Consider the following 25,284-nt stretch of genomic DNA (forward strand, 5'->3'; position numbering starts at 1 on the left):
CTAAACGACTCGATATCGACAACGATATGGAACAATGGCCTGATCCGGAAGTCTTAACTTGAAAGTATGGTCGACACGACTGCGCGAGGTTTCGTCGAAAAACGGGCGAAAAGGCAAGGAAAAATGTGAATTACGGCGGACTTTTTCATAAATTTCATCAAAGATGTTTCACATAGTGTCCAAAGTAACGTATTTAGATATGTGTGCAAACGAGTCCCTGTTAAATATTCGATATATTTTTTAACACTTGGAGTTCGTATCGAAGACGCGTTCTATAGACAGCGGGATAAGAAGTCCCCACAAAAAGGAGCGGCAACCCACTGGGGGTAAAACATTTCAAAAGATGGCAAGCGTCCTGCCACTGGTGCCGACGGCACAAGCGGACCTGAAGCGCCAGACTAGCACTCCTGAGGTGGCACTCATGCGCAAGCAACTCGAGAAGATTCAGCGGGACATGGAAGTCCTTGTGTATACGCTGGCCGCAACTCGAGAGTGCTATGAACCAGAGAGGCAATGTCACGAATGCCTTGGTGGCACAAGTGCGCCATCGACAGCCGAAGGCTTTGACGATGAAGGCACAGACGACGGTGATTCCAAGGAGCGGCGAGAGTTTGACGAACTCATGGATCAAATTCAAACGCTGCAACAACAGGTAGCGCTCCAGACTCAAGCCAGTCAGCAGCTGCGAACTGAAAACGAGCAACTTCAGGCCGAGTGCGCGCTGCTACAAGAACAACAGCTTACCGACACAGACAACCCCGAAGACGCTTCACCCGCGTCTCTAAAGCTCACCGACGCCGAGGTGGCTCGACTCGTCCAGCTCTCCAAAGACAACGCCGCCGACCTCGATGCTCTCCAACAGCGACTCGAGGAAGTTACCCGAGAACGCGACCATTTACGCCAGGAACGCGACACGGCACTGTTGTCGGCGGAGAAGGCATGGAAGGAGAACGCGACGCTTGCAGGTCACACCAACCCGGGCCAAAAGATCAAGTACGTGCAGCAGCTCAAGGACGAAAACAACAAGTTGCACCAGCAACTACGGGACGCGGAAGCAAGGTTGGCATTGCAAAGCAAGCGGCAGCCTCTCACGAAGACACCTGTCGGAATTGCCAATGGCGAATGGAACGATGTGAGCAGCAATACAAGCGAAGCGACGACGGTCGCGTCGACGACAACCCTCAAACCGTCCAAGATGTTGCGCAAGAAGGTCTCGAACGGTGGGAAAAGCAAGAAAGGCCCGGCTGGTCAAGGGTCGGCAGCAGCGTCTCCATGACACGATGATGCGTTCCCGATAGATGATGGCGAGACTGCCTTGATGGCTGTGCGACTCCGCCAAACGCTGTGTGGTGGGAGGAAAGGAGCAGCAGCAGATTGTCGGCTACACGTGAAACTATTTTAATATTTACGTATACTTGGATCTGGTGATGGCAACGTCGGCTTTGAGTTGGCGGAAGCGCGCAATCGTGCTGTGCTTGTGTGCATGGCCATCTAGTCCAACGCGAATGAGTTTGGCCATGGCTGGCTCAAGGATGCCGAATCCAGCAAACCAAACATACCTCCGACGAGGGCGTGGAGGTCGACTACAAATGCCTCGCACGCACTCAATAACAGCGGTGCGGCCGTGGCGAAATCCAGCGCTGCTTCGCTCGACGGGGGAGAAGCTTGCACGTGGCGCTGCCATGTTGTGACGAGGTCGAAGATTCCGCGGAGGAGGTGGAAGCGCCATCGCGGCGCCTCGTTGGCATCGTAAAGTTTGTAGTACACACCAAACAATTGGGCCATCGGCACACCGCAGTCAATCATAAACGACGCGATCCAAGACGACTGTGGAGTCGTGTAACGCGTGAGCTGGATAAACCACATCCAGAGGTGCTCAAGTTCGTGGACGAGAAATTCGACGGGGAACGCCGGCGACGCCACGAGTTCTTTGCCCAACGGCGCAAGCTGCGCTTGGATGTGGCTGATCCAGACGGCGCTTTCAAACACGTGTGATGACGTGTTGGCTGCGGCATCAGCAGTCCCGTGCTTGGTCGAAATCCACTGGTTGAAGCTCACGTTGCCGGCCGACTGTGGCACCAGCGAAAACAACAGTCGCTCCCACAAGTGTTGAATGGTGCTGGCGTCCTAAAAGTGCCACGTCCATGTCAAATGAATGCTGGCGGGGGTAGCCCCAAGCAGAAAGAGGATGGAAGGGCATGCATGGAACGGAGCCCACGGGATATTTGAAAGTGGTACGTACCTCGGTGTTGCAAGTGCGAATGATACGAAGGCAGTCTCCCCACAGACTGTGCTTGAATGCAAACTGGTTGTACAATGTCGAGACGTCCACGACTCGGTATTTCAAGTCCTGGTGCACATGAGCAACGTGAGCAACCGAGCAACTCGTCGACGTGGCCACAGCAGACGAGCCAGTAATGCGATCTCGTACCTGCAACGCGGACGCTTGAATCCCTAGCTTGTCCAGCGATTTCCAAATGTTGTGCTAAACACACGACGTCTTCTATCAGCGCACGCCAAACTGGAGCACAAGAAAATCGCCCGCACCTGTAGCTGCAACACATCGAGCGACTCGCGGACTTCGGCGAGGGCATGGAGGGCAGCTGGGTTGTGCGACGCCGCCAGAGTGCTAGCCGCGCGAGACATGAGTTCTACGCGCTGGTCAATCGTGCGATTCGACTCAATGGCCGACGTCGGGTTGAACGCTTGCGCGCGGGTCCACAGCACATGCGCCGCGTCCACGTATCGTTCTTGGACGAGGTATTGCTTCACGAGAAGCTCTTCGTCTTTGGCTTTCAGGAATGCTTCGGCATGTGGGCTCATCAGGGCAACGAGGCGCTTGTGTTGACCATGTTCGTAGAGCCACGTGAGAACTATCATGTGCAATTGCGAGTCGGGCGACGCCAGCACAAGACTGAGCACGCGATCGACGGCAGCTTCACGCTGCGTGGCATCTGTCCAAAGCCCGTTCGAGTTAGCGCACATGGGCAGGTCCAGACCGTTCGCGGCGGTCTCGGTGAGATAATGGATTGTTTGAACAATGCCGCTGTAGGCCGCGCGTCGCAGTGGCGCCAAGTCTGGCTTGCTCAGTTGCCGGGCACACGCTAAGCAGAGCTCGACGATGCCGTCGAGGTACCCGAATTGAAAGAATCGTTTGCAAATCAACTCGAGCACGGATAGCTGGGCCTCGGTTTTCCACGCCTTGCACGCAAGGCGAAAGTGATCCATCGCTTTCGAGAGCACGACCTGCTGGTCATGGGCAGTTACGCACGTGTCGGCGGCATCGAGTGCTTGGAAACCATGGCACTCGGCTGCGTCGGTGTCGGTAAAGAGGAGCGGACATTCGTCGTGCAGTTGATGGACGAGAGCTTCGCTGTGCCCAGCGTCGGCCATGAGCTTTTGAATGAGCGCCTTGCACGCAGCGGCGCCAGTGGTGGTCGTGACGAGCTCCGCCAACGGCAGCGGCGTCCCCGTCGCATGGGTCGTTTCTGCGATCGCGACAAGCAAGCTCATGGTTTCCAAAGCTCGGATCGTAAATCGATATAAACACCGGATCGAGAACTGCTCGGCACGGATAGCGTTTTCTTCGCGCAAGGATGCGGGGTTCGTCTCGTACAGCATCGAGTTGAGTGTGCGAGTCAATGTGTTGAACCGCGACGGTTCGGACAGTGTTGTAGCTGGATGGCTGACGGCGGACGCATATTGGGTAGCCAGGATTGACTGCAGGCGAAACAGGACGACGCGGACGTGGTCCAACGCGGCAGCGCGGTCTTTTCCGTCGGGCAACCCCGGATGATGGGCCGTCCAGAACGGCCGCAGAATCCGTGCTAGAAACTTAACAAGACCGTCGTGGTGGTACGACATGCACATGTCGTCCGTGAGGATGAACCGGTTGCTGTGGTTGCCGCCATTGACGCCGCCGGCACTGGGGCTTGGGCTGCCGGACACACCTGGCTGGCCGCCAAACTCGAAAATCGATTGCAGCGCCACCATCGTGTACGCGCGCGGTTCGCCCGTTGCGATTACAAACAGCATCGCGCACGTTTCAGCGCGGCCAAAGCACTTGACGAAGTGGGTCAGCTTGGCCGTGAGCTCCTTCCCGGGGGTCGGGTTGGTTTGCAATATGTGCACGAGATGGTCGATAGGTCGGACTTTTTGAAACGTGTGGAGCCCGGCGTTGGTGAGCACCATGAAGCGGCGGGTGGGCTGGAAAAACTGCGTAACGAGTTCGCTCAGCATCGCGTCGTGGGGTTCTTCGGAAGTGGTGGTTGCCACCGCCCCTCCGTTCGATTGCATGTCAGAGAACGTGCGCTTCGTGCCTGCCTGCGCGACCACCGCGGGCGTCGCCGGGGCGGCACGTGGCGCCACAAGCTCCTGCACGTCGCTCACTTTTCCCTGGCAGCTTTCGGACGAAATCGATTCCCGCATGGGGCGCTTGACCGAGTCTTGGTTGTGGCGCGCCGTGCTGTCTTGGCACAACCCAACGACAGAATCAAACGTGTCCGGGCCGCCGTCGATCGCGAGAAACACGCCTTTGCGGTACAGTGCTTTGTGGACGTACGACGGGCTCTTGCCGGTGAGGATCGCTGGCGCGAGACCTTCCGTCACGTGGTACTCGGGTGCGTCTTCCAGCGATAGCATCGGCGGCGGCAATCGGATGTGCATCAAGTCGATGCGATCCGGTCGTTTCGTCGCTGACGACGTCGACGACGAGAAGAAACCGGGGGTAAACGTCGACAGGTAAAATCGAATGCCGGTGGAGCTGACAGCGACGGCATGGATCGACGCGCTTTCGTCCCGCCCGACGATAGACAGCGCCGTGAGCGTGATAGAGGACGTGGCGTTGTTTGTGAAGAGCCGCGGCTCGGGGCACGACGTCCACGTGCGGTGGTTGCGCTGGCAGAACCGCGCGGCTTCGGCGTGGAGGTCCTTGGACGCGACGAGCTTGATCTCGCCGGCGGGATACAGGTCGTACACATGGATGGTTGCCGGGGCCTGCGTCACGTACAAGATGTGGCGCTCCGCATCGACGGTCATATCGACAATTTTTCCGTGGGCAGACGTCAGCGCACCTGTGAGGGACCGAAAGATGGACGGGATGTACGTTGACAACGACTGCGAATGGGACTCCTTGCGGCACTTGCGTTTCCATCCGAGTTGGTGCCACACGCCTTCGGTGGCATCGTAGATGAACTCGTGGAGGTGGCCGTCGGATCCACCAAAAAAGATTCGTCCGTCCGCCGTGGACACAATCTTCTTGACTGTGACATCGTCGGTGGAAATGCACAGCTTCGTCGGTTGCAGGCGAATCGCACCGTGGACAGGGTCGTTGTGCTCGTACAAGACCGGCAAGAGGCGCATGTCACTGGCGGTCGCAACAACGAGGACATGTTTCACGAACGCTTTGAACACGCCCGGGATGGGTTTGGCAATGGCCACGGCAGAGATTGTTTGGTCGATGCCGTCGAATGCAACGAAGCGCTCGGCACGGGTGTAGTCCCACAGAAACAGCGTCGAGTCGACGGACACCCATGCGTGGTGAATCTCCTGGAGCAGACCCGAGAACGACCCCGACCGCATGTTTTCATACGCACTCGTGATAGCGACAGGGTACGGCAGCAGCTTTTGCGTGTGCACGAGCTGTGGCTGCCATCCACCGGCGGCGTTCGAGTACGGCTCGAAAAAGTAGTTGTGCGACGTGGGTTCCGAGTGGTCGGCGATTTGATCGACAAGGTCTGGCGACTTGCTGTCTACAGAGTAAGCTTGCTCTAGCACCTTGTGGCTCTGGCTAAGTGCTTCCAGCTCGTCGTGATCGAGGACAGACCCGCCTGCGGCGTTGGCGCCGCCACCCGCATCGCTCGGCACTCCCATCGATAAGTTATTGGATGGAACCAACTCAACCTCACAAAACCAATATTGTCCGTCATCCGGATAACTTGAATATCCGGAACCCGCGTTTTCGAGCCGTCAAGTTCGATTTTAGATCGTTTTCGCGTGGCGAAAGGTCACACGACCACGGCTCATTTCAATACTTGCGTGATCGCGGTGACGTTGCGAAAATGGTGACGTTCCGGCCGAGTGTGTTCCTTCAGGCTCTGGGGCTCATCTACGCCATTGCGTTCTGCTCGCTGTACAGTCAAGTGCAGTGCCTATATGGACCGTATGCTCAATCCAACGGCTTTGTCGTGTCGCCAAAATATGCTAAGGCGCATACTGTGATAGGGATGGTTTGGAGCCTGTGGCGCCCTTCATGACCAAGATTCAGAAAGACCTGGGCGATCACCCCCTTCATCGGTTTCTCCACGTGCCGAGCCTTGTGTGGTTCCACGACAGTGTCGGCTTGTCGCCCGACTTGGCGATCGAGCTCGTCTGCTTGGTAGGGATGGTGCTTGGGACGCTAGCCGCCGCCAATATCATTCTCGTTCCGGAATCCTTTGGAGCGATGTGGCTGTCGTATTTGTCTGTCGTATTGATGGGAGGATCGTTCATCCGATGTGAATGGGACGCGTTGTTGCTGGAAGTTGGGTTCTTGGCCATCTGGATGGCGCCACCCTTTAGCAACGCGACCCTTTTCGAACCACCACAGGTCATTCTTTGGGCGCTTCGCTTCGTTTTTGTCAAGTTCAGCCTCATGGCGAGTGCCTCTAAGATCCTCTCGGGGTGCCCCACCTGGCTCGGACTCACTGCGCTCGACTATCACTTTGCCACACAAGAAGTGCCGAACCCGCTGAGCTGGTACGCTCATCAGCTATCGGTACGTTCGTTAGCTCAAGCGCGCTTTCATGTCGGATGGCATGCTGAGGATGTGTGGTCGTTAGCCTGGCGTGCATAGCGTGTTGGCGGCGGCATCCTTGTTCATCCAAGGCCCGCTAACGCTGCTGAGTCTGTCCCCGTCTGCGTGGCATCGCTACCCCGTATTCTACCTCAACCTTGCGCTGCACCTGTCAAGCTTGTTCACGGGTAACTACGGATTCTCGAACGTGCTGGCGATTTCGTTGGCGTACACGGTCTTGCCCTCGACGTCGGAACCATCGACGGACCGCTTCACGGCAGTGCGGTATGCTGCGATTGCTCTCGGGTTCGCCGGTCTCTTGGCGGCCACGTACTCGATGTTTGAGCTTGTGTACGAAAATGGTCAAGTGGCTGGGCTTCGATACGCTCTGCGAGTCGGGCAAACCAAACACGCCCTCCAGTATGTCGTTCCGGGGGTGGTGTGGGGGGCGCTTGGCGTCGCGTTAGCTGCGGCCGTGTGGCAAAACGCCCGGCTGTTTTACGCTGGATGTGTCGAGTTGACGAAGTTTCGGCTCGGGGCGTCGTTCGCGTCGGGCCACTGCGCCGTTTTCAGCCTCGTTGGGCTCCTTGTTCTCGGAGGGCTCACCATGCCTCTTGCTCAAATGCATCCAGGGTTCTCCGAGACATTACCGGGCGTGATCAAGACCGCATCGATCATTGCGTCGCGACTACATGTGTCCGCCGCATACGGCAGCACGGAGAAATCCAGCGGTGTCCGCAAAGTCATGGTCCAAGGCACGTTCGCCAACGAATTTGCGATTGTCGCGCGGCCGGAAGTTGTCTTGGAAGGAAGTGCTGACGGCGGCAAGACATGGCATGCCCTGGATTTGCATTTCAAACCTGGCAGCGTACGTCGTGTGCGCGATTTTGCCCGAATTGGTAGTCCTCACGCGACGGGCGGTTCCAGGTGGATGCATCTCCTTCCTTTGTCGCCCCTCATCAAAGCCGCATCGACTGGCAAATGGCCGCTGCCGCGAAAGGCAACTACAGCGAACACCCGTGGCTCGTTCATTTCGTCATGAAGGTGCTGCAGGTACACCAACCCTCATTGCAACAAAAGTGTGGCACCAACATGGACTCGTCGTGTCGTAGGGATCACCAGCGGCACTCGGCGCGCTCCACTTAGACAAAACGCCCTTTTCGACTGAGTCGCCGCCCAAGGTACTGTTCATGGTCTACCCGACCGCATACACGCTCCCCCCCGTCACACGGTTTCTCGTGCCTTTGACAGGCTGTCCGTGCGCAATTGTACAACTACGACTTTACGCGGTGGAACACGTCATGGGCCCGCAACGTCCCCCACGTCGAAGTCTTGCGTACGAGAACCAACTCAACCGCGGCCAATGGCACCGCCTTGGCATCTCCTTGGTGGACTCGGGTACAAGCAAGCCCTCCCCCCCGTTGCCGGCTTTGTCGTCACTCACTGCGTCTTGATGTAGACGTTCGTGAAAGAGTACTTGCCCGCCGTGGACTTGAACAACCCGTCGTTGAACAAGTTTATCCAGAGTTTTGGATGGCCTCCAGAGAAAGTGGCGTCGGATGTTGGGGTCACGTACTGCACGACGGCGTCGACCCACCCCAAGTTGTGCCACAGCTTGGTCACGTTGCACTCGATTCGTTCCATTCGGCTTTACCTGATGGCGGCTATTGCCGTCTTCATGGTGGTCAAGCACCGCTTGGACCGGTGGCTGACTCGCAATGACGTTGCCGAATCGACTGACAAGACAAAGCTCGACTGATCGATCGGCTGGTCAGCCGTCGAAGAGCATGCGTGTTTAGATGGGGCCATGTAAGCTGTAAACATGCCATGCACATTGTCGTCACTGCACCTTGACAACCAGCTATTTATATAACCAGCCACGTCAAAGTGCAGTTTGCCCTTGGGCCGACAGCATGACGGGAGTCGTTCCGACCGACGACGATGACCAGCCCTTGCGGCCAGACAACTCGACGTTCGACACCATCACACTCCCTTTGTCCACAACTTCCCTCACGTCCATTCTTCATGCGCGTTGCCGCGTCGCGTCATCCCTTGGCCGCGAATGCATGTCCGAGTTCTTTGCCACGTTTGTCATGATGGGGTTTGGAACTGGATCGGGGGCTCAAGTGGCGTTGTCGAATGGGCAACACGGAAACTACACCCACATTACGTTGTGCTGGGGAATAGCTGTCATGCTCGGCATCCACATCGGGGGAGCGATCAGCGGTGCTCACATGAACCCGGCCGTGTCGTTTACGTGGTGTGTGTTGGGTAAATTCCCGTGGATGAAGCTCCCGTGGTACTGCATCAGTCAAGTGAGTGGTGCGTTCTGTGCGGCGTGGGTCGTCTTCCTCATGTACTACCCCGCCTTGACGCAGTACGACCCGGCCTTTTCCATCGAAAAATCGGGGCGCATCTTTGTGTCTGGCCCCCAAGTTACCGAGACATTGCTGTCTGCGTTCATCACGGAGGTTGGACCGAGCCAAGGTCAAAATCGATAATGTTGCTGATACTGACTCGTCAGGTTCTCTGCGCGGCATTTCTCATCATTGGCGTCCTCGCGATTACCCATCCGTCAAATCCCCACATGAATGCTCTTGGAATACCCACGACGACGGGCCTGCTCGTGGTTGGAATCGGGATGGCCTTTGGGCTCAACACAGGTCGAGCCCCCGAATTCTTTGGATTCGCCCAACAAACGTTGTTACGCCGCTCTATGCTCATTAGGGTATGCCGTGAATCCTGCGGCGGACCTTGGCTGCCGACTCTTTGCCCTCGTGGCTGGCTGGGGCCCCATTGTCTTTACAGTGAACGACGGATACTGGTGGATACCCCTCGTCGCGCCGTGCCTGGGGGGAGTACTGGGGGGGTGCGTCTACACCATCTCTATCGACGCGCAGCACCCCGACAAGGACATGAAGGCGACTACATCTACCCTCAAGTAACCAAGAAAACAAAATTTCGGCAACCATCCTTGTCTTTGTTGTTGAGGAGCTTCACCGAGAGGAGCTGACTAAAGATTGGGCGATTCTGCAGAGGAATCCCTTCGCCTCGGGGGTCGTCCCCATGCGAGCGTCTCAAGTCGGCTGGATCGTGTTGGCATCGGTGGGGTTGGTTGCGTTTGACGGCAGCTACCTTCTTCATGGTCGTTGTTTGCACAGGATGGAATTCTCGAGCACGGTTTCACGGCCCAAAATACATTGTGTGTTTGGCCTGTCTTGGTAGTTGCAACGATCGGTGGCGCCGGCCATGAGTCGAAGCGGCAGCCAGGTAGACGTTCGACAGGCGTATCCTCAAAAGGCAGTCGTCCAAGCGCAGGTGGGTGCGCTGGCCCCCTCGGCACCCCCCGGTCTCAACCCTAGCTTTGATCTCACGTACGTGAAGCAAGTGGTTTCCACGTCGATGTGACAACTTGTATGATTATAGGCGACCTGCCACGGCACGTGTCGACGTAACTCCATCTCGGCAGGGGGGTGCGAGCGGAAGCGGCAGTGACTCCAGACCGAACCGCCCCACGAGTGCTCACACTCGGCTCTTGACCACCTACGGCGCCGTCCAGCCGAGTCCAGATCAGGCTGCCGTGATCACAAAACAAGACTTGCGGCGCAAGCGAACAGAAGAGTACTTGAGTGACCGCGTGCGCCAGATATACAACGACGTCGGTCGCGATAACCGGCCAGTGAAGAAGCACTTGTTCCACGATGGAGGCACAGTGGGCAGTGGTAGTGGCGGCCGCACCACCACCACAACGTACAAAGGAGACGCCGAGTCCCTCCAAGACACCATCCATGCGCTCAAGTTTCAGTTGCAGCAAGATGCGGATAAACGTGCCAAACTGGTCGCCCGTTGTCGGCGGCTCGAGCAGGTGTTTCACTTGCATCGATTGTGATTGCTCACCGAAAATGGATGGCCGATAGGTTGTCGCGATGAAAGACAAAAAGCTCGAAGAGGCGCTGGCACTGCAAACCCAGCACGGGTCGTACAACTCGTGCCAACGCGAGCTGGCGAACCGCGAACGCGCCTACAATCACATGCTGGGCAAGCTCCGCGAAAAGATCGATCAGCAGGCGACGACGCTGGCGGCGTACGAGGACACGGTGAACGACTTGAAGGCAAGCACAAAGCACACCCGCGTGATGGAGCTGGAAGAAGGGCTCACACAGGTTGCGATGGAATTACGCCTGATGCAAACCAGAGTCGAGGAAGGCGAGCAGCAGTTGGCGCAGTGCCACAAACAGCTCGAAGATCGATCAGAGAGCACGGCGCAGAAGGCAGTCAAGCGACTCCGCACAGTTGTCTTGTCCCTGAACGAAGATAAGAAGCGCTTGGAAAAAGAAGTCAAAGTACTCAAGGCGTACATCGTCGCAAAGGAGCGGGAGCTGGCGGCATTCACGGTTGCAGCCAAGAGTCAACTCAAACCAAAACCTGTCCACAACGTCATGTCTCCGCCAAAGACCAGCGTGACCCCACGCCCCGCGGTCGTGCCAGACCCACCGACCCCGAAACCTCCGCCAGCCAAGCCAGCCGGCCGACCACCTTCTGCAAGTCGCAGCCGTCCCACGAGCACCCCAGGCCGCGCTGTTGCGATCCCCCAGCGACCCTCGAAATCCGAGCAAGTGGTGGTAGAACCCACCAAATCGACCACGCCGGCAAAAAAATCGTTCAAACCGGCGCCACAGCCAGCTGCAAACATGGTCCCACCTCTGCCGTTGAACACATGCTCGACAGTCGAGCCGATGTCACCCGATATTCCATCGCCTCCCCCACTGGAAAAACCAGCAGGCTTGGAGCTCCTTCAAGCTAAAGTGGCATCGGCAGCCCCAACGTCTACATCAGCGCCGAGCGTAGCCGTCGCCCACGTCGAACCTGTCGTTTCAGGGCTATCCCCCCCTGGTGTTGGCAACGCGACTGCTGCCGCAGTAGCGACGAGGCCTAGACCCGTGATCACCTCTGACATGGAGATTCCGCCGAGCCCGGACAAGCCTGCCACCTTTGTCCCTCGAACGGCGGACGACGACTGGATCGAAGATAACGCCAAGGACACGACAGAGATCGAGCGGATTCTGAACGGCGCAGGGGGGCATTCCACCGCGGACGCAGGAATATATCCGACCAACGACGATGACATGGACGAGGCGGATTTTCAAGCACTCATGGCGTTTAAAACGTCGCCGCACGATGCAGCCACGGCGGATGGCAAGGGTGGGGGCTGTCCAGGCGAAGTAGTAGAAGCAGCCAAAGGCGGCGGCGGCGATGGGAAAGACGACAACGAAGAGAGAGACATGGTCGGAGACATGGCGGCACTTAAGATCCAAAAGGTCTACAAGGTGTACTCGCGTCGACGGGACTCGATGGAGCTACATCGCGAAACGAAAAAACAGCACCGGCAATCGTCGTCCAACAAAATTCGTGAAGCCCTGGCAGGGGCGCAGGATGCTGTCGCCAACTCGCCCGTGGCACAGACAAACAGCACTCGAAAAACAGCCCCGACAAGGATCCCCACGGAGGCCCAGCATCAAGCTGCGACCACGATTCAAACGGCATATCGTCGGTCGTCCGTAGTCACGACCGGCGCTCCCGTGTCCATTCAAGAAGCAGATAAAACTGCATGGAACTCGCCAAGAGAAGGAAAGGCTTCGGACATCCACCAAGCCAACGACTCGACGGCATTGGAAAAACAACGACTTGCAGCTGCTGCTCATATCCCGTCATCGAGCACGTCGGAGCGATCCAAACCTGATGAAAGCGACGAGGAATCGTATTCGGAGGCCGCTACAAGTGATGGACAGCTTACCCCAAGCATGTCTACTTCCCCTCTAGAGCCGCAGTCGTTGGGAACGGTGCAAGGCGAAAACACAGGCGCGGACGAGTACGCCGAGCCAGTGGGAAGCGATGGCCAGATCACCCCCAGTGTATCGAACGATGGGGTGCATGACACCACCACGAGCGACACCTTTGTCAAGGGACATGCACTGGCTGAAGTCGACGCCAGGCCAACAGAGGATACAATTCCTACCGAGCCCGGTGACGGCGGCGATGAAAACCATTCGGAGCCAGGCTACAGCGAGGGCTACCTCACGCCAAGTTCGTCGGGTCAGGATACGGTCTATCCATCCGAAGGAAGCAAACAAGATGCGGCGGCGTGGACCATCCAAAAAGCATTCCGTCACGCGTCCAAGTCGAAACGAATCCCCAGCGGCCGTTCTCGCCCACCCACTTCCAACGACGTCATGGACGACGTGTATTCAGATGTCGCTGACAGCGACGATGGCAATTTGTCTCCAAGTGGATCGCAAGCCACATGGACCACTACGTCCCCCGAGCCAGCTCCACCGAGTGAGGTCGACCACACTGCCGCCGCAACGACCATTCAAAACGCATACCGTCGGTCGGTCATGGCAAAACCAAGCGCTGAGAACGAAGCGATCCGTGCTGGGGAAGCTCGTGACGACGGAGACGAAGATGCCGTGTACTTGGAAGTCGCTGCGAGCGACGGCGTCCTCACTCCAACTGGATCGGACCATGCATTGGTCGACACGCCCAGCAAAGACAATTCGCCAAATGAAGGGCAGCAAGCAGCCGCTGCCACCACGATTCAAAAGGCATTCCGTGCGTCAAGTTTGGGAGCAAAGAGCCACGTGCGATCGCCCGACTCGACACTAGAGATCGTGGCAGGCGACCCAAGGGAGAGTGGTGTCGTTGAGCCAGCGGCCACCGACGGTCCATCTCGCGGTGGACCCGACGACTTGGATGACTCGTCTGTGGACCATGCCAAACAGGCGGCAGCGGCTACGATTCACAACGCATTCCGGAGGACTTTCCCGCCAACGCCGCGTGCATCGAATGACGGACACCAGACGGAACGAGCCCAGACCAACGACGTTAGAACCTTGGTGGAGGATGCATCGGCGTCGCCACCAGCTCTTTCAAGCGCAACAAACGACACACCAATCGACGGAACACCTCCAGGCGATATGAGCGACGACAGAGTACCAGGTGGGCCTATGGAAGCGCCAGCGGACGACGATTTTTACTCCGAGGCTGGAGACAGCGATGGCAAACTCACTCCGTCCACGTCTGGTGCAATGGCATTGCAAGTACTGCCCCACGAAGCCGCGTTGGCGGCCGATTTAACACATCGTACGGTTGGTGAAACACCGCCGTTGCCGACGATTGCCCAGAACGTAGCGCACACTTCCGTCGTGAGCGATGCAGGTGCAGACTCGTCGACATCATCAGCTCTGAGCGCAAGGGTCATCGCAGCAGTCGAGTTTGACGGCATGGGCGAGACATCCCAACACACAACGGCTGGGTCAACGACAGATGCAGCCGCACGAATGATCCAGCATGCATTTCGCCACTTCTCTCCACGTAGCTCGGCTCCATCACCTCCACCCCTCGCAGGTCGTGCAACTCCCGATGCGGACGACGGTGGCAACGAGTACGATGACGACGAAGCGCTTTACGACGATCTTGCCCTGCGGGACGACGCCTTTCTTTCCGATGACGACGACACCGCCGCCCAAAGCGCGCCGTCCGTCCAGCCTACAACTCAAAACCAAGACGTCGCGTCGGCATCCGATCGCAACTTGATCGAGTCTGTGATGGACCACTTGGACGATACAGACGATGCCGACAACGCGTTGATGGGTGGCGCAGAGGCGCCGCTCGAGTACGAAGACGAGTTCATGGACGAGGATGACAACAACGATGCAGAGAACGGACGCCACGGCATCTCAGAAGACGCCCACATCCTCGCAGACGGTGCTGGCGAGTAGTTGAGTAGGTAGTGTCGTGGCTATTTAACACTGTAATTCGTATCAATCGCAGAATACCAAGCTAGGTTTGGTTCGTGCTTCGCCGACTCCGACGAGAGTGCAGCTTCACCATGCTTTGGGGTGGTGTAAACTCGACTCCGTCTTTGGGAGCGTCTTGTGGGGCCACAGTTGAGCGAATATCGTGCTGGGCGGCGAGCCAGTCGATTGCCACCTTATTTGTCGCGACGAGGGTATAATACTCGAAGAGCTCTGCTTCTCGTTGTGTGATCTTTGGTCGAGTGCGCATGTCCTCGAGTACGTGTTTGGGTGGGAACGGCGGGAGCGCGAGGGATTTGTCCATCGCGCGCAAAACGTGCAAGAGCGCCCTGTGCAGGTGGCGCAGCTCTGAGTAGCGTCCATGGAAGCTGAAACGGACTGCCGCGCTTTGCATCTCAACATAGAATCGGACTGCTTTCCCATCACCTTCCAGGTGCCCCGTCACGGAGATCCCGATCGCTTCATCGGCATTGCTGGTCATGCACACTTGAATAGGTAGGCAACGAATTGGGTGTGATGTCAACAAATTCATGAAAAAACACTTTTCCGTTTCTTTTTTCATGAATCAATCGATATATGTAAGGCGATGCTTGAAGAAAAAAGCATATTTTTCCTCATTCTTTTTTCGACATCACGTCGCCCTCGCAGAATTCCATCGAGAACATGGGCTTCGATGGCGTCGTGGCGGCGTTGACCCCATTCATTCCACCCTTTATGCGCGTGAATGCTCAAACTGTGGAGGAGATCAAAGCAATGTGCCCGTCACTTGCGCAGCTGAAGAGCGTCATGACGTGGCAGACCCTCAAGTACACGTTGATCGTCGCCGTGTGGACGGCGGGACTGGTGTACTCCGGAAAACACGACATGGTGACGCTGTACATCATCGCTTCACTGTTCTACCTAATCATGGCGAACCTTGGCGACAAAGAGAAAGACTCGGTGACAGTCGATGAGAACGGTCATGCAGTTCGGATCCCCAGTGCGTACTCTGTGTTCAACAATCGAGCGCAGCGGCTGGCAGGGCAACTCACGACCGAGCACTTTGAACAGCAAATCCGTAACCGCGGCCCCATGCACGACGAGGACGACGAAGGTAGTGGCGACGAGGACGACCCCGACCTTCGCGAAGCGCTGCGACAGTCGCTGGCGTTCGCCAACGCTGGACCAGGCCACAGGCTAGGTGGCGGCGTTCATCGTCGATAAGTTAGGCCAATCCACGATAGCTCTTTAACTACATGGCACGTGCAGCGACTGGTTCACGTTAACACGCTCCTGCTACTTGAGCGCCTTGCCAAGGACGTCAATTTGACCTTGCACTTCTCTGTCTTCGGTCGTCTTGACCGGCACCGCATCGGCCTTGGCCAGCCACAGCTTGGCTTCTGCCGCATTGCCCATCTTGAAATACGTGTCTGCCAGCAGAAACGAGTTCTTTTTCCAGAACCCAGGGCTAATGTTTTCTGTACGAACAAGTTTCGCCATTAGCCGAGGGTAGAAATCAATCAACTTCACCGGCGTCGTGGAAATGGCGCACGGCATCGTCGTACGACGCCGTCGGTGGCTTGCCAAAGAGCACGGTGGCCGCTTGCTTCTCGAGCCACCCTAAGTTGGCAAACGCCAGGCACCATTGGCCCAGGATGTTGTGGGCAGTTGCGTCGTTCGGGTTGAGCTCGATCGACCGCTCAATAAAGTTCTAACGAGGCTCAGCTCCAGTATGCAGACGATGCGCTGACCTTGATCTTGTACGCGCCTTTGATTTTCTCTGACGTGTCGCGGTAGTTGCCCACGGAGCTCAACATGATCCCCATCCACTTGTTTGCCATCGCGTCGTTTGGCTGCGAGTCGTACGCACGCTCGGCTAGTGCCATGCCCTGCACGCAGGATGCCACGTCATTTGTCATGGCACCGGGTGGCTATCGTACCTCAAACACCAGAGCCTTCTTCACGGCGTCGTCTTTGGTCTCGGTCGTCATGTCTTGGCAGGCGCGTGCACTTCGCCACAGCTATCCAAGCGATCACATCAAGAGAAAGCCATGGACCATTGATGTGTACCAAATCGACGCTGCGCGGATAATGAACTAAGTTTTCATCCAAAAACGATTTCACGGCATGGTAATCTCCTTCAGCATACAGTGCATCTGCTTTGGCCACGAGGGCCGCATGGTCGGGAACCGGTGCAGCGATGACGGCTGGTGGCGCCGGACTCGGAGAATTCTGTTCAAACGTGACGTTTCGTTTGGGAGAAGGCGCTCGCTTCGTCGTCGCCGTCGGCGACGCGGATTCATTGCCTTCTAATACAATCATACGTTTACAAAAGCACCGTGGAGGTTATTTACTTGTTGTGGACGGCGTGGGAGTCGCGGCGGCATCATCATGAGCGTCATATGGCGCAGCTTTGTCGGCCATCAGAGGCGGCATCAACGTTGATACCAAGCTCTGTTGGTTCATCGTGTGGATCAGAGAAGCTACAGCAGGACAACATTAAGTTGTGGCGACGTTGAAGGAGGGTGTTCAACTTGAGCGGTGGCTCGTACCAGCAACAATGCCTACGCCGACAAGGAATAGTGGCGGAAACATCTCGACGTGCATGATGGAAGGGATGTCTTGACTGGTCAACACGACAACGCTGGCCACGACCAGCACGATCGCAAGGAACACAACGCCAAACAACGAGAGGAGCATGTTGCCTTCCTGCACGACCAATCGGTCCATTTCCAATCGTTCTTCTGTCGTGGGCAGAAAAGGATCACTGTGTTCGATCGAAACAGTCGTCGTCGCGCCGGCATGCACCACCTCCACCGCCGGCGCCGATGACGGTGGTGCAGATCGCGCCGATGATGCAACGTTTCGATTCGTGGACGCGACATTACCAATGGGTGGAATTTCCTCTTCATCCTGCGGGCGGTCGCCACCAAGCCCGCGCGTGGCATACCGGTACACCAGGACGGTGCCCATCACAACGCCAACGCCTGCCACGGCCAGCAGCGCCGGCCGAGCCCAGCTCATCCAGAACAATCCAACGTGTGGAAAACACCCATTCTGCTCTCTGATTGGACAAGAAATGGGCCAATGAACGATCGTCATTATTCGAGATGGAGAAGCTGGTGGCGAAGTTCGCGACGACCCACTCCACCTTCGGTCGCATGGTGAGATGAGGAGGCGGCATTCGCGGTCCTCTGCGAGCGTGTCGGCCCGGGGCAGATGGCCAGAGAGCACTGTTTCAGCCACAGGGACTGCATTTGTCGAGAAGAGTCACGTCGTTGGAGGGAAAGGTGAGATCATCTCCTGCTGTGTGGAAGATTATTCGAATCCAAGTGGTGTCCGGTGCAATGGAGTCATGACCACGTGTCTATTGTTGGGGGCATAACAACGGACGCTTTTTGCACACCGTCTTCTGTGAAGCCATCAAGACTCGTGCTGTCGCTGGTCGCGCTGGTTCAAGTGCGTTGTAGATGCACGTCGTGCATAGTCTTTGAAACGACTGTTGCGTGTGCCAACATGGCAGTGTCCTTCGCTACAATGTGTTCATTGTCTAAAATGATGCAGCAAGTACGAGCTACCGTCGCCGGCGTCGTTTGCTCACAACTGGGTGGTTACCATGCACACCGCACGCGTTGTTTCAGCTCGTGTCAACGCGGCAACGGTGGTTGGGCTCCGTCGAGCGACTGTCAGTCCACAACGCCAGCGGTCTCACGATGGAACAGGCGCGATATCTTCAGCGGCGGTGGGCGGATGTTTGCGCAAAGTGCCTCAGCACGATCGAGAGTGTCCGGCTTCAATTGTGAGTGGCATGCCACTCACAATCTCATGCGACTCTCTTTCGCTCGGGTGGGTGTAACGCGGCAACCCATGTGTTTCGACATTTCGGCTCGGGCATCCTGAGCTTACGTGCTGCGGCTAGCTTTTACAGTGTGCCGGTTGGCTTGGCCACGAGTAGATGCGCGTGAGAGTTGCGGCGGCCACAACAACGTTGGCAATATCCGCATCATGGGCGGCGGACAACTCGTCGATCATCACCTTCACGCCATCAACAATGCCAGCCACGCCGCCTTTGACTCCACTGTCGACGACGACGATTCCGACAACTTCGCCTCTGCCACCACCCACAACGCCGCGGTCGCCTGTCCCTACTACATCGTTTAAGAAACCCACGACATCTGCACCTTTCCCGACAATATCATCACACGAGCCCACGACGGACGAGCCAATCTCGGACACCCCGCTTACGTCCAAGGCCACGACAACGAAGGAACCGATCGCACGAGCGACTACCACCGCACCAGCCACAGACAACGGTCGAGAGGGTGTGCTAGCTGAAGTGGAACAAAGTCCACTGAGTCCATCCGTCTCGACGACGTCAAGCAAAGCCACGACCGTTGACCCACCAACAGTCCAAACCCGTACGTGCAATGCCTTTGAAAGCGACGATGATGAACTGCTGTAGCTCCCGATACAGCGCCACAATCAAGCATGAATTCGGCCACGACGTTGGGCCTTCTCGGCGGTGGTCTGCTCGTTTTTATTGCCGCAGTCGTGTTCATCTATTTATCCATCCGAAAGAAACTCCACGCGTTGTCTGCCCAAGCCGACGCCGAGTACGAAGACGCACAGTCCCCGCCACCGCCACGGATATCGTCCGTGAGTGTCTCAAGTGCGCGCGGCATTGCAAGGGTCGCGTCCAACCTTCAAGACCTTCCTGGCAGTTGGCGGGGTAGTCAGCGGGGCAGTTTCTCGCACGTTGGCCTCATCGACCTTCCGTCAAGCGACCGGCCTCCAATCGACCACCGCGCCTCGTCGATTCCCTCCGTTCGATCCGTTCATTCGTTTCTCGGAAGTTGCGGAGCGCGATACTCGAGCGAGTACAGCCGCCACGTCGACCCGAACGCCAGGTTTCATCGCAGCCAAGGCGGGTCCATTCACAACTTTGATCCGCATGCGGCAGCTGTCCATGGTCGCGCAATGTCATTTAGTGGGCGCACTCCAGTCTCCTCAGGACGGCGAATATCAAGCGAACAAGGGTTCCCGCTAAGGCGATCCAACGACTTGCGGGAGTACGTGGAAGCAACTTATGGCGTTACGTCGTCAATACCCCGGACGGCGTCTGCGCCCATGACCTTGTCGTCCATGGTGGATGCGCATGCTCACCCCATGAACCCTCCAGTGATGCGTGGGTTTACGGGGGGCTGGGCCGACACAAGGACAGGTTACGTTTCCCACTCTGACTACGACGATGACGACGGTGTCAGGAACACGTGTGACTTTTGACCCATCAAGATATATCTAGTATGAAATGTATTCAAACACAATGGAGGCAAGGTTTCATGGCGCGTGTTGACCGCACGATGCTCCAACGGAGTTGGAGGGAACGACCTGAGCCCACTGGAGGTGTTTGTTTGAATCTACGTGCATTTGTGTCCCCTGCCCTTGACCAAGTGGTTGACATGCCGAAATGGCTAACGAAGCCATCGCGATTTTGCCTAGCAATTCCCGATCATTTATCTAAAGCTGGAATTCAATCACGAATGTATGGTTCTTGTCGCTCTGGAATGGTTTAACGCACAACGGAACACTGAGTAGACTTGACTGAAAACACGTCAAACGTATCATGTTGTAAAGGTCTCGGGCACTGGGAGAAATCCCAAAGGGGTCACGATCAAGTGCTTCAGCGGACTCTCCGGACCTCACCATGGAGTGTGTGGACACCTCCGTCGTCGACTTCCTAGACGAACATTCATTGGGAACTTCACTTCCACTTTCAGAACCTATACTTTCAAAATTTGAGCCCATCGCATTTTTCCAAATTTGTGAATTGAAAAATTTAGAAAAAATCAGGCCTTGGATTCGATACAAAGTATGAAACGTGTGGCGTCGAATCACGCTATTCGCACTCGTCCAGAATCGACCCGATTGGTCAATCCATAAAATACGCCATTTGATTGGCTCATTCTGGAGACAAGCATTTCACATTCCAATCACTATGTTGGCACTCTCGATTTGAGGCATGGACACCCCACCCGCTTGTAACACCACGTCGTCGCGGGACTCCCAGCGTGATAATTTCATGGAAATTGAAAGCAGACATCCCACAACGCGTGTTACGACGACACAGCCCACACGATGGCGCCACCCTTTCCTCGTTGATTGTATACGTACAACTCTACTGCACACTAGCCAATCAGATCGATTCACCCAAGGCGCTTGCTAAAATCCATGTTTTTGCTCGAAAGTGCAACATTACTGGCAACTATTTTGCCAAAACTGATGCGTGGGAGATGGAATAATATGACCAATTTTGAAGTTCGATGGACGCTGCGTTGAAGTTTACGGACCTCCCATTGAGCGCGGCAGTGCAAGCGAGCCTCCACGCATGCGGCTTCGTCGTTCCGTCGCCAATTCAGGAGAAGGCTCTGCCAGTCGCTTTATTCGGCAATGATCTCATTGCACAGGCCAAGTCAGGGATGGGAAAGACGTTGGTATTTGCATGTGTGACGGTCGAGCTTGTGCTGTCGAACTCGAAAAGCTGGGCGTTAATCTTGGCACCGACACGCGAGATCGCGCTGCAAATTCAACATGTGCTGACCACGTTGATCGCGGCGATCCCTACACTGTCTCCTTCCATGGTGGTCGCGTGCATCGGTGGTCTGGACATCCACGACGACGAGCGACGACTGCAACAGCGCGCAACTCGGGTCGTAGTCGGCACACCTGGTCGCGTCAAGGCGCTCGTTCAACGAAAAGCAATCCCCATGGCATCCATGCATCTGTTTGTCCTGGATGAAGTGGACAAGTTGATGGAATCGGATTTTCACAGCGATATCGACGCCATCGTACAGCGTCTACCGCCGACAAAACAGGTCCCACCTGTCGAATCCACACTTCCGACAGGACTTCTCACGGTTTGATGTGTGCGCAGATTGTTTCGTGCTCCGCCACCTTTACGCCCGATCAACTGGCGCGCCTCGGGGCCATGATGCTCACGCCTCAGGTAAACGCCCTCGCGTACTTCGGTCTTCCATCTGTCCTTTCAATCCATCCAGTACAGTCGTCCCATAGCCCTTGTAGTTTGTTCGCGTGCAAGGTCCGCAAAGCGTCACCACTGACTACATCCAAGACACCAACGTGGCAGCTTGGCAGGCCAGGGATGATGCCCAGCGCCCCGAATTGTGGCTTCGAGGGGTGCAGCAATTTTACTTAGTCGTGGATACGGCCCCAGTTGAGGCTGTAGATGATCTTTTGCGCCTAAAAGTGCAGCGGCTGGCCCATGTCCTCACCCAAGTGTCATTTCACCAATGCATTGTGTTTTGCAACGACAAATATCGGTACGACCTGCCAACTCGCTTGGAACGATCATGGCGCTCACGTGGTGGATCGTCGTGGCTCCAGCGCTGAAGCTCTGGCTGATGCGCTGACAACGTTGGGGTTCCCCGCAGTGTGCATCACAGGCGCTCAGGCACAGAACCAACGCTCCGACGCCATGGACACGTTTCGCCGCTTTCAAGCACGGATTCTTGTGTCCACCGACTTGACGGCGCGCGGCATCGACGTCGATCGGGTCAATTTGGTGGTGAGGACATGGCTTTAACCGTTGAAATGCGGTGCTTTGAGGTTGATCGGTGCTGACAACTAGATGAACCTTGATCTGCCACGCGATCCGGCTACGTACTTGCACCGCGTCGGGCGATCGGGGCGGTTTGGAGGCCAAGGCGTGGCCATCACACTCTTGGGAGACAGAGAAGTCAAGGCCATCAAAACGATGGCCAAAGTGTTCAAGATGAAGGTGGCCGAGTGGATGGGCGAGTTGCACGCGGCAGGAAGCGACTCGGCTGCCACTGCCCACCAAGGAGACGCATACGACGATACCGATCTGCCCACACACATCTTTCACAAACGAAAGGACGACACAACTGCGATCCATGCCGGGTTGGAAATCGAGCATGCCCAAGGGACAGGGGATTCCAACTCGGCTCGAGATCTGCATACGGCCACGTTGCGCACACTTGCGACTGACGGTGACATCGCCGACGATCCACCCAACAGAACAGACACCCAAAACGCAAACCCACCGCCTTCCCTTGCTTCAGCTGCCGTGGCCAACACGTCACCCTGCAAACCTGAAGTTGTGCCGGCAACCAATACAACTACACCGTCCAACAAAAAGCGACCGAGCAAGATCAAGCGGCCACCAACGTCACCTCCACCAACCACGCCAGTAGACGCAGGAAACCCCCCAAACCCATCGCAATGTCCTCACGCTGTTTCCCTGCCAACCCGTTCCCTCGCTAAGCCCAGCGCAGCGTACACTCAAGAAGAGGCCAGATACGACGAGTGGCTAGCACTGGTGCACAAATGCATGGCGCAAGAGGACTCGATTCAAGTGGGTGCTCAGCGAAGGTCATGTTGAAGCTGCCCCAACGTACTCAAACGATCCCAGCACGACGGTTGCCATCGTTTGTCGATGAGGCGATTGAAGGTCGGATTTCATCAAAAATTCACGAAATTCGCAATAAATTTACGCTACTTTTGCTCTTTTTTTTAAATGCAACATCAGTCGTGAAAATATCTAGTCCCAACTGCAACTTGAGAAGAATGCCACTTTTCCATTTGGATCATGGCCGGCACATCTCAACCGCTCCTTGGGTCCTCTCGCAGCCCGCAGGGACGGCCGTTCTCGTCCAGTATGTACAGAATACCTACGTCTCGCCCACCGCTCACTCGTGTGCTCAATAGCGGCTATCCTGATCGCCGTGGCCATCGGGATTGCAATCGTGGTCGCGGGCCAATTCATCTTCAACGGGGTTCTGGGGCCACCTAGTGCCACCTACACCCCCAACTTTATGGATCCGCGACCCAACACAGGCAACTGCTCGCTGAATTGGTTCGACCAGCGCGTGGATCACTTCACGACGCTCAACACGACGTACAAACAGGTACGCGGCGAGTGGCACGGTCTGAACACGGTGTCACGAGTGTGTCGGCAGCGCTTCTACGTGTACGACAAATTCTGGAAGCGCCGAGCGGACGGCAGCAAGGAAGACGGCCCGATTTTCTTTTACTGCGGGAACGAAGGCGACGTCACGCTGTACGTCAACAGCACGGGGCTCATGTGGGAGAACGCACAAGCGTTTGGGGCGCTGATCGTGTTTGCTGAACACCGATACTTTGGTACGCAAGCAGCTCTTCGTTGGCTTTGCTTGTCCGTCACCATGTTCATGGTCGCCTCCAGGCAAGAGCTTTCCGTTCGGTGACCAACACAAAGACCACCTTCAATACTTGACGCATGACCAAGCGTTGGCGGACTATGCCGTCCTCTTGCGGTCGCTACAGCAGCAAAACAATGTCGACGTCCCAGTGATCGCGTTTGGCGGGAGCTACGGCGGGATGCTGGCAGCGTGGTTCCGCATCAAGTACCCCACCACAATCCGTGGTGCCATTGCGGTATGGCTGCTTCCGCCCAGACGGTCGCCACCATCTGACTGGTAGAATGTGTTCCTCTAGGCCTCCGCCCCCATCTTCGCCAACTCGATCGGGTATGCCGACAACTTTCAAGGAACCGACTACTGGAAAGTCGTCACGCACGACGCGTCGCCCGCGGCCGGGTCAGCGGCCAACTGCATTCCAAATGTCCGTGCGACGTGGCCTATCGTGTTTGGTAAAGCCGACTCGCCTCAAGGTAGCACGAAAGACCGTTGATGCCCCATTGCTAGAGGGTTTTCACCTAGGCTTGGCGCATCTCTCGTCGTTGTTCAAGACGTGCACGCCGCTGAAGAGCCGTAGTGACGTCGAAGCCCTTGCTCTGACGTTGATGATGGCATGGGACACCATGGCAATGGGTAACTTTCCATTCCCATCCAACTACCTCACGGAAGGCAAGGCCGACATGCCGGCATTCCCCGTGCGCGTCGCATGCGACCACATGGCCCCGACGTTTGACCTGACAAACGACAATGGGACGGCGGCGCTTCTCGTGGCGATGAAGGCCGCGACCGACATCTTTACGAACGCGACTCGGGACGTTGCATGCATCGCGGTCCAGGAAGACTACGACGGGAATTGGGACTACATGTGGTGCTCCCAATTGCTGGCCCAGGAGAGTTACTTCAACACGAATGGCGTCACCGACATGTTTTGGGCCCGAAACATCACGCTGGACAAGATCGCTCGGGACTGCCAGACCAAGTGGGGCGTCACCCCCAACCCGGACTGGATCCGCACCGTGTACGGATCCGCCGACGCGCTGCTCAAGTCCACTTCCAACATTGTGTTTTCGAACGGAGGCTTCGACCCATGGAGCTCTGGCGGCGTCCTGGCTAACTCGAACCCCCAAATCACCCTCGTCGATATCCCAGAGGGAGCCCATCATTTGGACTTGATGTTTAGCGACCCACGCGACCCCGCCTCCGTCGTCCAGGCCCGCCAAACGGAAATTCAGCATATTCGGGCATGGCTCCGGGACGCGTGAACAAGTGCATTGTCCGTGCGGCTGACTAGGAGGACGCACCACCGTCGTCCTAACATCATTCATCGTAATGTCATGGTGTGATTGAGCGATTCCCGTTTGGGCTGTAACGCGTGTGAGCTCTGCACCCATCCTTTTCGTGTCAATTGCGTCATGCGATTCTCCGACAAGTTCCATCACGGTGGCCAACTTTGCGCGCTTCTCGGACATGGACTAGGTGCAGCTAGGTGCAGCTCAAACCATGC

General features: G+C 56.6%; 11 protein-coding genes across 15 annotated transcripts; 8 read left to right on the forward strand and 3 right to left on the reverse strand.

The window, feature by feature from the left end:
* The first annotated feature begins 267 nt into the window (after positions 1–267).
* Positions 268–1,434, forward strand: H310_03928 (hypothetical protein). Its single transcript, XM_008868007.1, has one exon. The coding sequence runs from the start codon at positions 344–346 to the stop codon at positions 1,274–1,276; it is 933 nt and encodes a 310-aa protein (XP_008866229.1). The 5' UTR covers positions 268–343; the 3' UTR covers positions 1,277–1,434.
* On the reverse strand, positions 301–5,884 carry H310_03929 (hypothetical protein). The gene is made up of 5 exons (XM_008868008.1): positions 2,548–5,884; positions 2,432–2,485; positions 2,243–2,350; positions 1,560–2,127; positions 301–1,491 (listed from the first exon to the last, which is right to left on the reverse strand). The coding sequence occupies exons 1-5, from the start codon at positions 5,869–5,871 to the stop codon at positions 1,406–1,408; spliced, it is 4,140 nt and encodes a 1,379-aa protein (XP_008866230.1). The 5' UTR covers positions 5,872–5,884; the 3' UTR covers positions 301–1,405.
* A 107-nt stretch (positions 5,885–5,991) lies between these two features.
* H310_03930 (hypothetical protein) lies at positions 5,992–8,658 on the forward strand. Its single transcript, XM_008868009.1, has 7 exons — positions 5,992–6,160; positions 6,223–6,754; positions 6,819–7,640; positions 7,700–7,825; positions 7,885–7,953; positions 8,024–8,170; positions 8,232–8,658. Exons 1-7 carry the CDS (start codon positions 6,060–6,062, stop codon positions 8,529–8,531), a joined length of 2,097 nt encoding a protein of 698 aa, XP_008866231.1. The 5' UTR covers positions 5,992–6,059; the 3' UTR covers positions 8,532–8,658.
* H310_03931 (hypothetical protein) lies at positions 8,558–9,743 on the forward strand. 3 transcript variants are annotated; one of them, XM_008868010.1, is made up of 5 exons: positions 8,558–8,581; positions 8,634–9,087; positions 9,151–9,243; positions 9,297–9,435; positions 9,500–9,743. In XM_008868010.1, the coding sequence occupies exons 2-5, from the start codon at positions 8,686–8,688 to the stop codon at positions 9,715–9,717; spliced, it is 852 nt and encodes a 283-aa protein (XP_008866232.1). In that variant the 5' UTR covers positions 8,558–8,581; positions 8,634–8,685; the 3' UTR covers positions 9,718–9,743. The 3 variants fall into 3 exon arrangements, with proteins under 3 accessions (XP_008866232.1, XP_008866234.1, XP_008866233.1); XM_008868012.1 differs by having other exon boundaries at positions 8,634–9,243; XM_008868011.1 differs by having other exon boundaries at positions 8,634–9,094; positions 9,297–9,743.
* A 175-nt stretch (positions 9,744–9,918) lies between these two features.
* H310_03932 (hypothetical protein) lies at positions 9,919–15,091 on the forward strand. Its single transcript, XM_008868013.1, has 3 exons — positions 9,919–10,146; positions 10,199–10,637; positions 10,690–15,091. Exons 1-3 carry the CDS (start codon positions 10,022–10,024, stop codon positions 14,548–14,550), a joined length of 4,425 nt encoding a protein of 1,474 aa, XP_008866235.1. The 5' UTR covers positions 9,919–10,021; the 3' UTR covers positions 14,551–15,091.
* On the reverse strand, positions 14,402–15,096 carry H310_03933 (hypothetical protein). The gene has a single exon (XM_008868014.1). The coding sequence runs from the start codon at positions 15,065–15,067 to the stop codon at positions 14,612–14,614; it is 456 nt and encodes a 151-aa protein (XP_008866236.1). The 5' UTR covers positions 15,068–15,096; the 3' UTR covers positions 14,402–14,611.
* Positions 15,097–15,219: 123 nt separating this feature from the next.
* H310_03934 (hypothetical protein) lies at positions 15,220–15,908 on the forward strand. Its single transcript, XM_008868015.1, has one exon. It carries the CDS (start codon positions 15,250–15,252, stop codon positions 15,787–15,789), a length of 540 nt encoding a protein of 179 aa, XP_008866237.1. The 5' UTR covers positions 15,220–15,249; the 3' UTR covers positions 15,790–15,908.
* Positions 15,221–17,646, reverse strand: H310_03935. Of its 2 annotated transcripts, none has more exons than XM_008868016.1 (7): positions 17,118–17,646; positions 16,920–17,048; positions 16,636–16,871; positions 16,506–16,586; positions 16,317–16,454; positions 16,096–16,276; positions 15,221–16,043 (listed from the first exon to the last, which is right to left on the reverse strand). In XM_008868016.1, exons 1-7 carry the CDS (start codon positions 17,587–17,589, stop codon positions 15,862–15,864), a joined length of 1,419 nt encoding a protein of 472 aa, XP_008866238.1. In that variant the 5' UTR covers positions 17,590–17,646; the 3' UTR covers positions 15,221–15,861. The 2 variants fall into 2 exon arrangements, with proteins under 2 accessions (XP_008866238.1, XP_008866239.1); XM_008868017.1 differs by having other exon boundaries at positions 15,222–16,043; positions 16,636–16,874.
* A 710-nt stretch (positions 17,647–18,356) lies between these two features.
* Positions 18,357–19,999, forward strand: H310_03936. Of its 2 annotated transcripts, none has more exons than XM_008868019.1 (2): positions 18,357–18,983; positions 19,028–19,999. In XM_008868019.1, the coding sequence occupies exons 1-2, from the start codon at positions 18,521–18,523 to the stop codon at positions 19,846–19,848; spliced, it is 1,284 nt and encodes a 427-aa protein (XP_008866241.1). In that variant the 5' UTR covers positions 18,357–18,520; the 3' UTR covers positions 19,849–19,999. The 2 variants fall into 2 exon arrangements, with proteins under 2 accessions (XP_008866241.1, XP_008866240.1); XM_008868018.1 differs by having other exon boundaries at positions 18,445–18,983; positions 19,040–19,900.
* Positions 20,000–20,884: 885 nt separating this feature from the next.
* H310_03937 (hypothetical protein) lies at positions 20,885–23,107 on the forward strand (the record flags this gene model as incomplete). Its single annotated transcript, XM_008868020.1, has 5 exons — positions 20,885–21,437; positions 21,497–21,568; positions 21,646–21,902; positions 21,967–22,147; positions 22,211–23,107. Coding segments are annotated over 5 exons (1,837 nt in total), but the record flags the coding sequence as incomplete, so codon positions are not given.
* A 54-nt stretch (positions 23,108–23,161) lies between these two features.
* On the forward strand, positions 23,162–25,136 carry H310_03938 (hypothetical protein). The gene is made up of 6 exons (XM_008868021.1): positions 23,162–23,258; positions 23,311–23,510; positions 23,562–23,745; positions 23,807–24,018; positions 24,079–24,253; positions 24,303–25,136. The coding sequence occupies exons 1-6, from the start codon at positions 23,192–23,194 to the stop codon at positions 25,040–25,042; spliced, it is 1,578 nt and encodes a 525-aa protein (XP_008866243.1). The 5' UTR covers positions 23,162–23,191; the 3' UTR covers positions 25,043–25,136.
* The last annotated feature ends 148 nt before the right edge of the window (positions 25,137–25,284 follow it).

The sequence above is a fragment of the Aphanomyces invadans genome (assembly GCF_000520115.1).
Source record: "Aphanomyces invadans strain NJM9701 unplaced genomic scaffold supercont1.6, whole genome shotgun sequence".
Lineage (NCBI taxonomy): Eukaryota > Oomycota > Saprolegniomycetes > Saprolegniales > Verrucalvaceae > Aphanomyces > Aphanomyces invadans.

What these genes read in the sequence shown, in the direction of transcription:
- H310_03935 (XM_008868017.1), bottom strand. Translation starts at nt 17,589, where the DNA reads ATGAGCTGGGCTCGGCCGGCGCTGCTGGCCGTGGCAGGCGTTGGCGTT. An exon ending in CGGCGTAGGCATTGTTGCTG is followed by an intron (nt 17,049 to 17,117) that starts GTACGAGCCACC and finishes GTCCTGCTGTAG; the next exon opens with CTTCTCTGATCCACACGATG. An exon ending in GCGCCATTTCCACGACGCCG is followed by an intron (nt 16,044 to 16,095) that starts GTGAAGTTGATT and finishes TTGTTCGTACAG; the next exon opens with AAAACATTAGCCCTGGGTTC.
- H310_03928 (XM_008868007.1), top strand. Translation starts at nt 344, where the DNA reads ATGGCAAGCGTCCTGCCACTGGTGCCGACGGCACAAGCGGACCTGAAG.
- H310_03938 (XM_008868021.1), top strand. Translation starts at nt 23,192, where the DNA reads ATGGCCGGCACATCTCAACCGCTCCTTGGGTCCTCTCGCAGCCCGCAG. An exon ending in CAATCCGTGGTGCCATTGCG is followed by an intron (nt 24,019 to 24,078) that starts GTATGGCTGCTT and finishes GTGTTCCTCTAG; the next exon opens with GCCTCCGCCCCCATCTTCGC. An exon ending in TAAAGCCGACTCGCCTCAAG is followed by an intron (nt 24,254 to 24,302) that starts GTAGCACGAAAG and finishes GTTTTCACCTAG; the next exon opens with GCTTGGCGCATCTCTCGTCG.
- H310_03936 (XM_008868019.1), top strand. Translation starts at nt 18,521, where the DNA reads ATGCGCGTGAGAGTTGCGGCGGCCACAACAACGTTGGCAATATCCGCA. An exon ending in CCCACCAACAGTCCAAACCC is followed by an intron (nt 18,984 to 19,027) that starts GTACGTGCAATG and finishes GAACTGCTGTAG; the next exon opens with CTCCCGATACAGCGCCACAA.
- H310_03929 (XM_008868008.1), bottom strand. Translation starts at nt 5,871, where the DNA reads ATGGGAGTGCCGAGCGATGCGGGTGGCGGCGCCAACGCCGCAGGCGGG. An exon ending in TCGATGTGTTGCAGCTACAG is followed by an intron (nt 2,486 to 2,547) that starts GTGCGGGCGATT and finishes TCGTGTGTTTAG; the next exon opens with CACAACATTTGGAAATCGCT. An exon ending in TTCAAGCGTCCGCGTTGCAG is followed by an intron (nt 2,351 to 2,431) that starts GTACGAGATCGC and finishes CATGTGCACCAG; the next exon opens with GACTTGAAATACCGAGTCGT.
- H310_03930 (XM_008868009.1), top strand. Translation starts at nt 6,060, where the DNA reads ATGGTGACGTTCCGGCCGAGTGTGTTCCTTCAGGCTCTGGGGCTCATC. An exon ending in TCGTCATGAAGGTGCTGCAG is followed by an intron (nt 7,826 to 7,884) that starts GTACACCAACCC and finishes GTCGTGTCGTAG; the next exon opens with GGATCACCAGCGGCACTCGG. An exon ending in CGACTGAGTCGCCGCCCAAG is followed by an intron (nt 7,954 to 8,023) that starts GTACTGTTCATG and finishes TGCCTTTGACAG; the next exon opens with GCTGTCCGTGCGCAATTGTA.
- H310_03932 (XM_008868013.1), top strand. Translation starts at nt 10,022, where the DNA reads ATGAGTCGAAGCGGCAGCCAGGTAGACGTTCGACAGGCGTATCCTCAA. An exon ending in AACCCTAGCTTTGATCTCAC is followed by an intron (nt 10,147 to 10,198) that starts GTACGTGAAGCA and finishes GTATGATTATAG; the next exon opens with GCGACCTGCCACGGCACGTG. An exon ending in GTTGTCGGCGGCTCGAGCAG is followed by an intron (nt 10,638 to 10,689) that starts GTGTTTCACTTG and finishes GATGGCCGATAG; the next exon opens with GTTGTCGCGATGAAAGACAA.
- H310_03933 (XM_008868014.1), bottom strand. Translation starts at nt 15,067, where the DNA reads ATGACCAGCAATGCCGATGAAGCGATCGGGATCTCCGTGACGGGGCAC.
- H310_03934 (XM_008868015.1), top strand. Translation starts at nt 15,250, where the DNA reads ATGGGCTTCGATGGCGTCGTGGCGGCGTTGACCCCATTCATTCCACCC.
- H310_03931 (XM_008868012.1), top strand. Translation starts at nt 8,686, where the DNA reads ATGACGGGAGTCGTTCCGACCGACGACGATGACCAGCCCTTGCGGCCA. An exon ending in TGTCTGCGTTCATCACGGAG is followed by an intron (nt 9,244 to 9,296) that starts GTTGGACCGAGC and finishes CTGACTCGTCAG; the next exon opens with GTTCTCTGCGCGGCATTTCT. An exon ending in GGCCTTTGGGCTCAACACAG is followed by an intron (nt 9,436 to 9,499) that starts GTCGAGCCCCCG and finishes TATGCTCATTAG; the next exon opens with GGTATGCCGTGAATCCTGCG.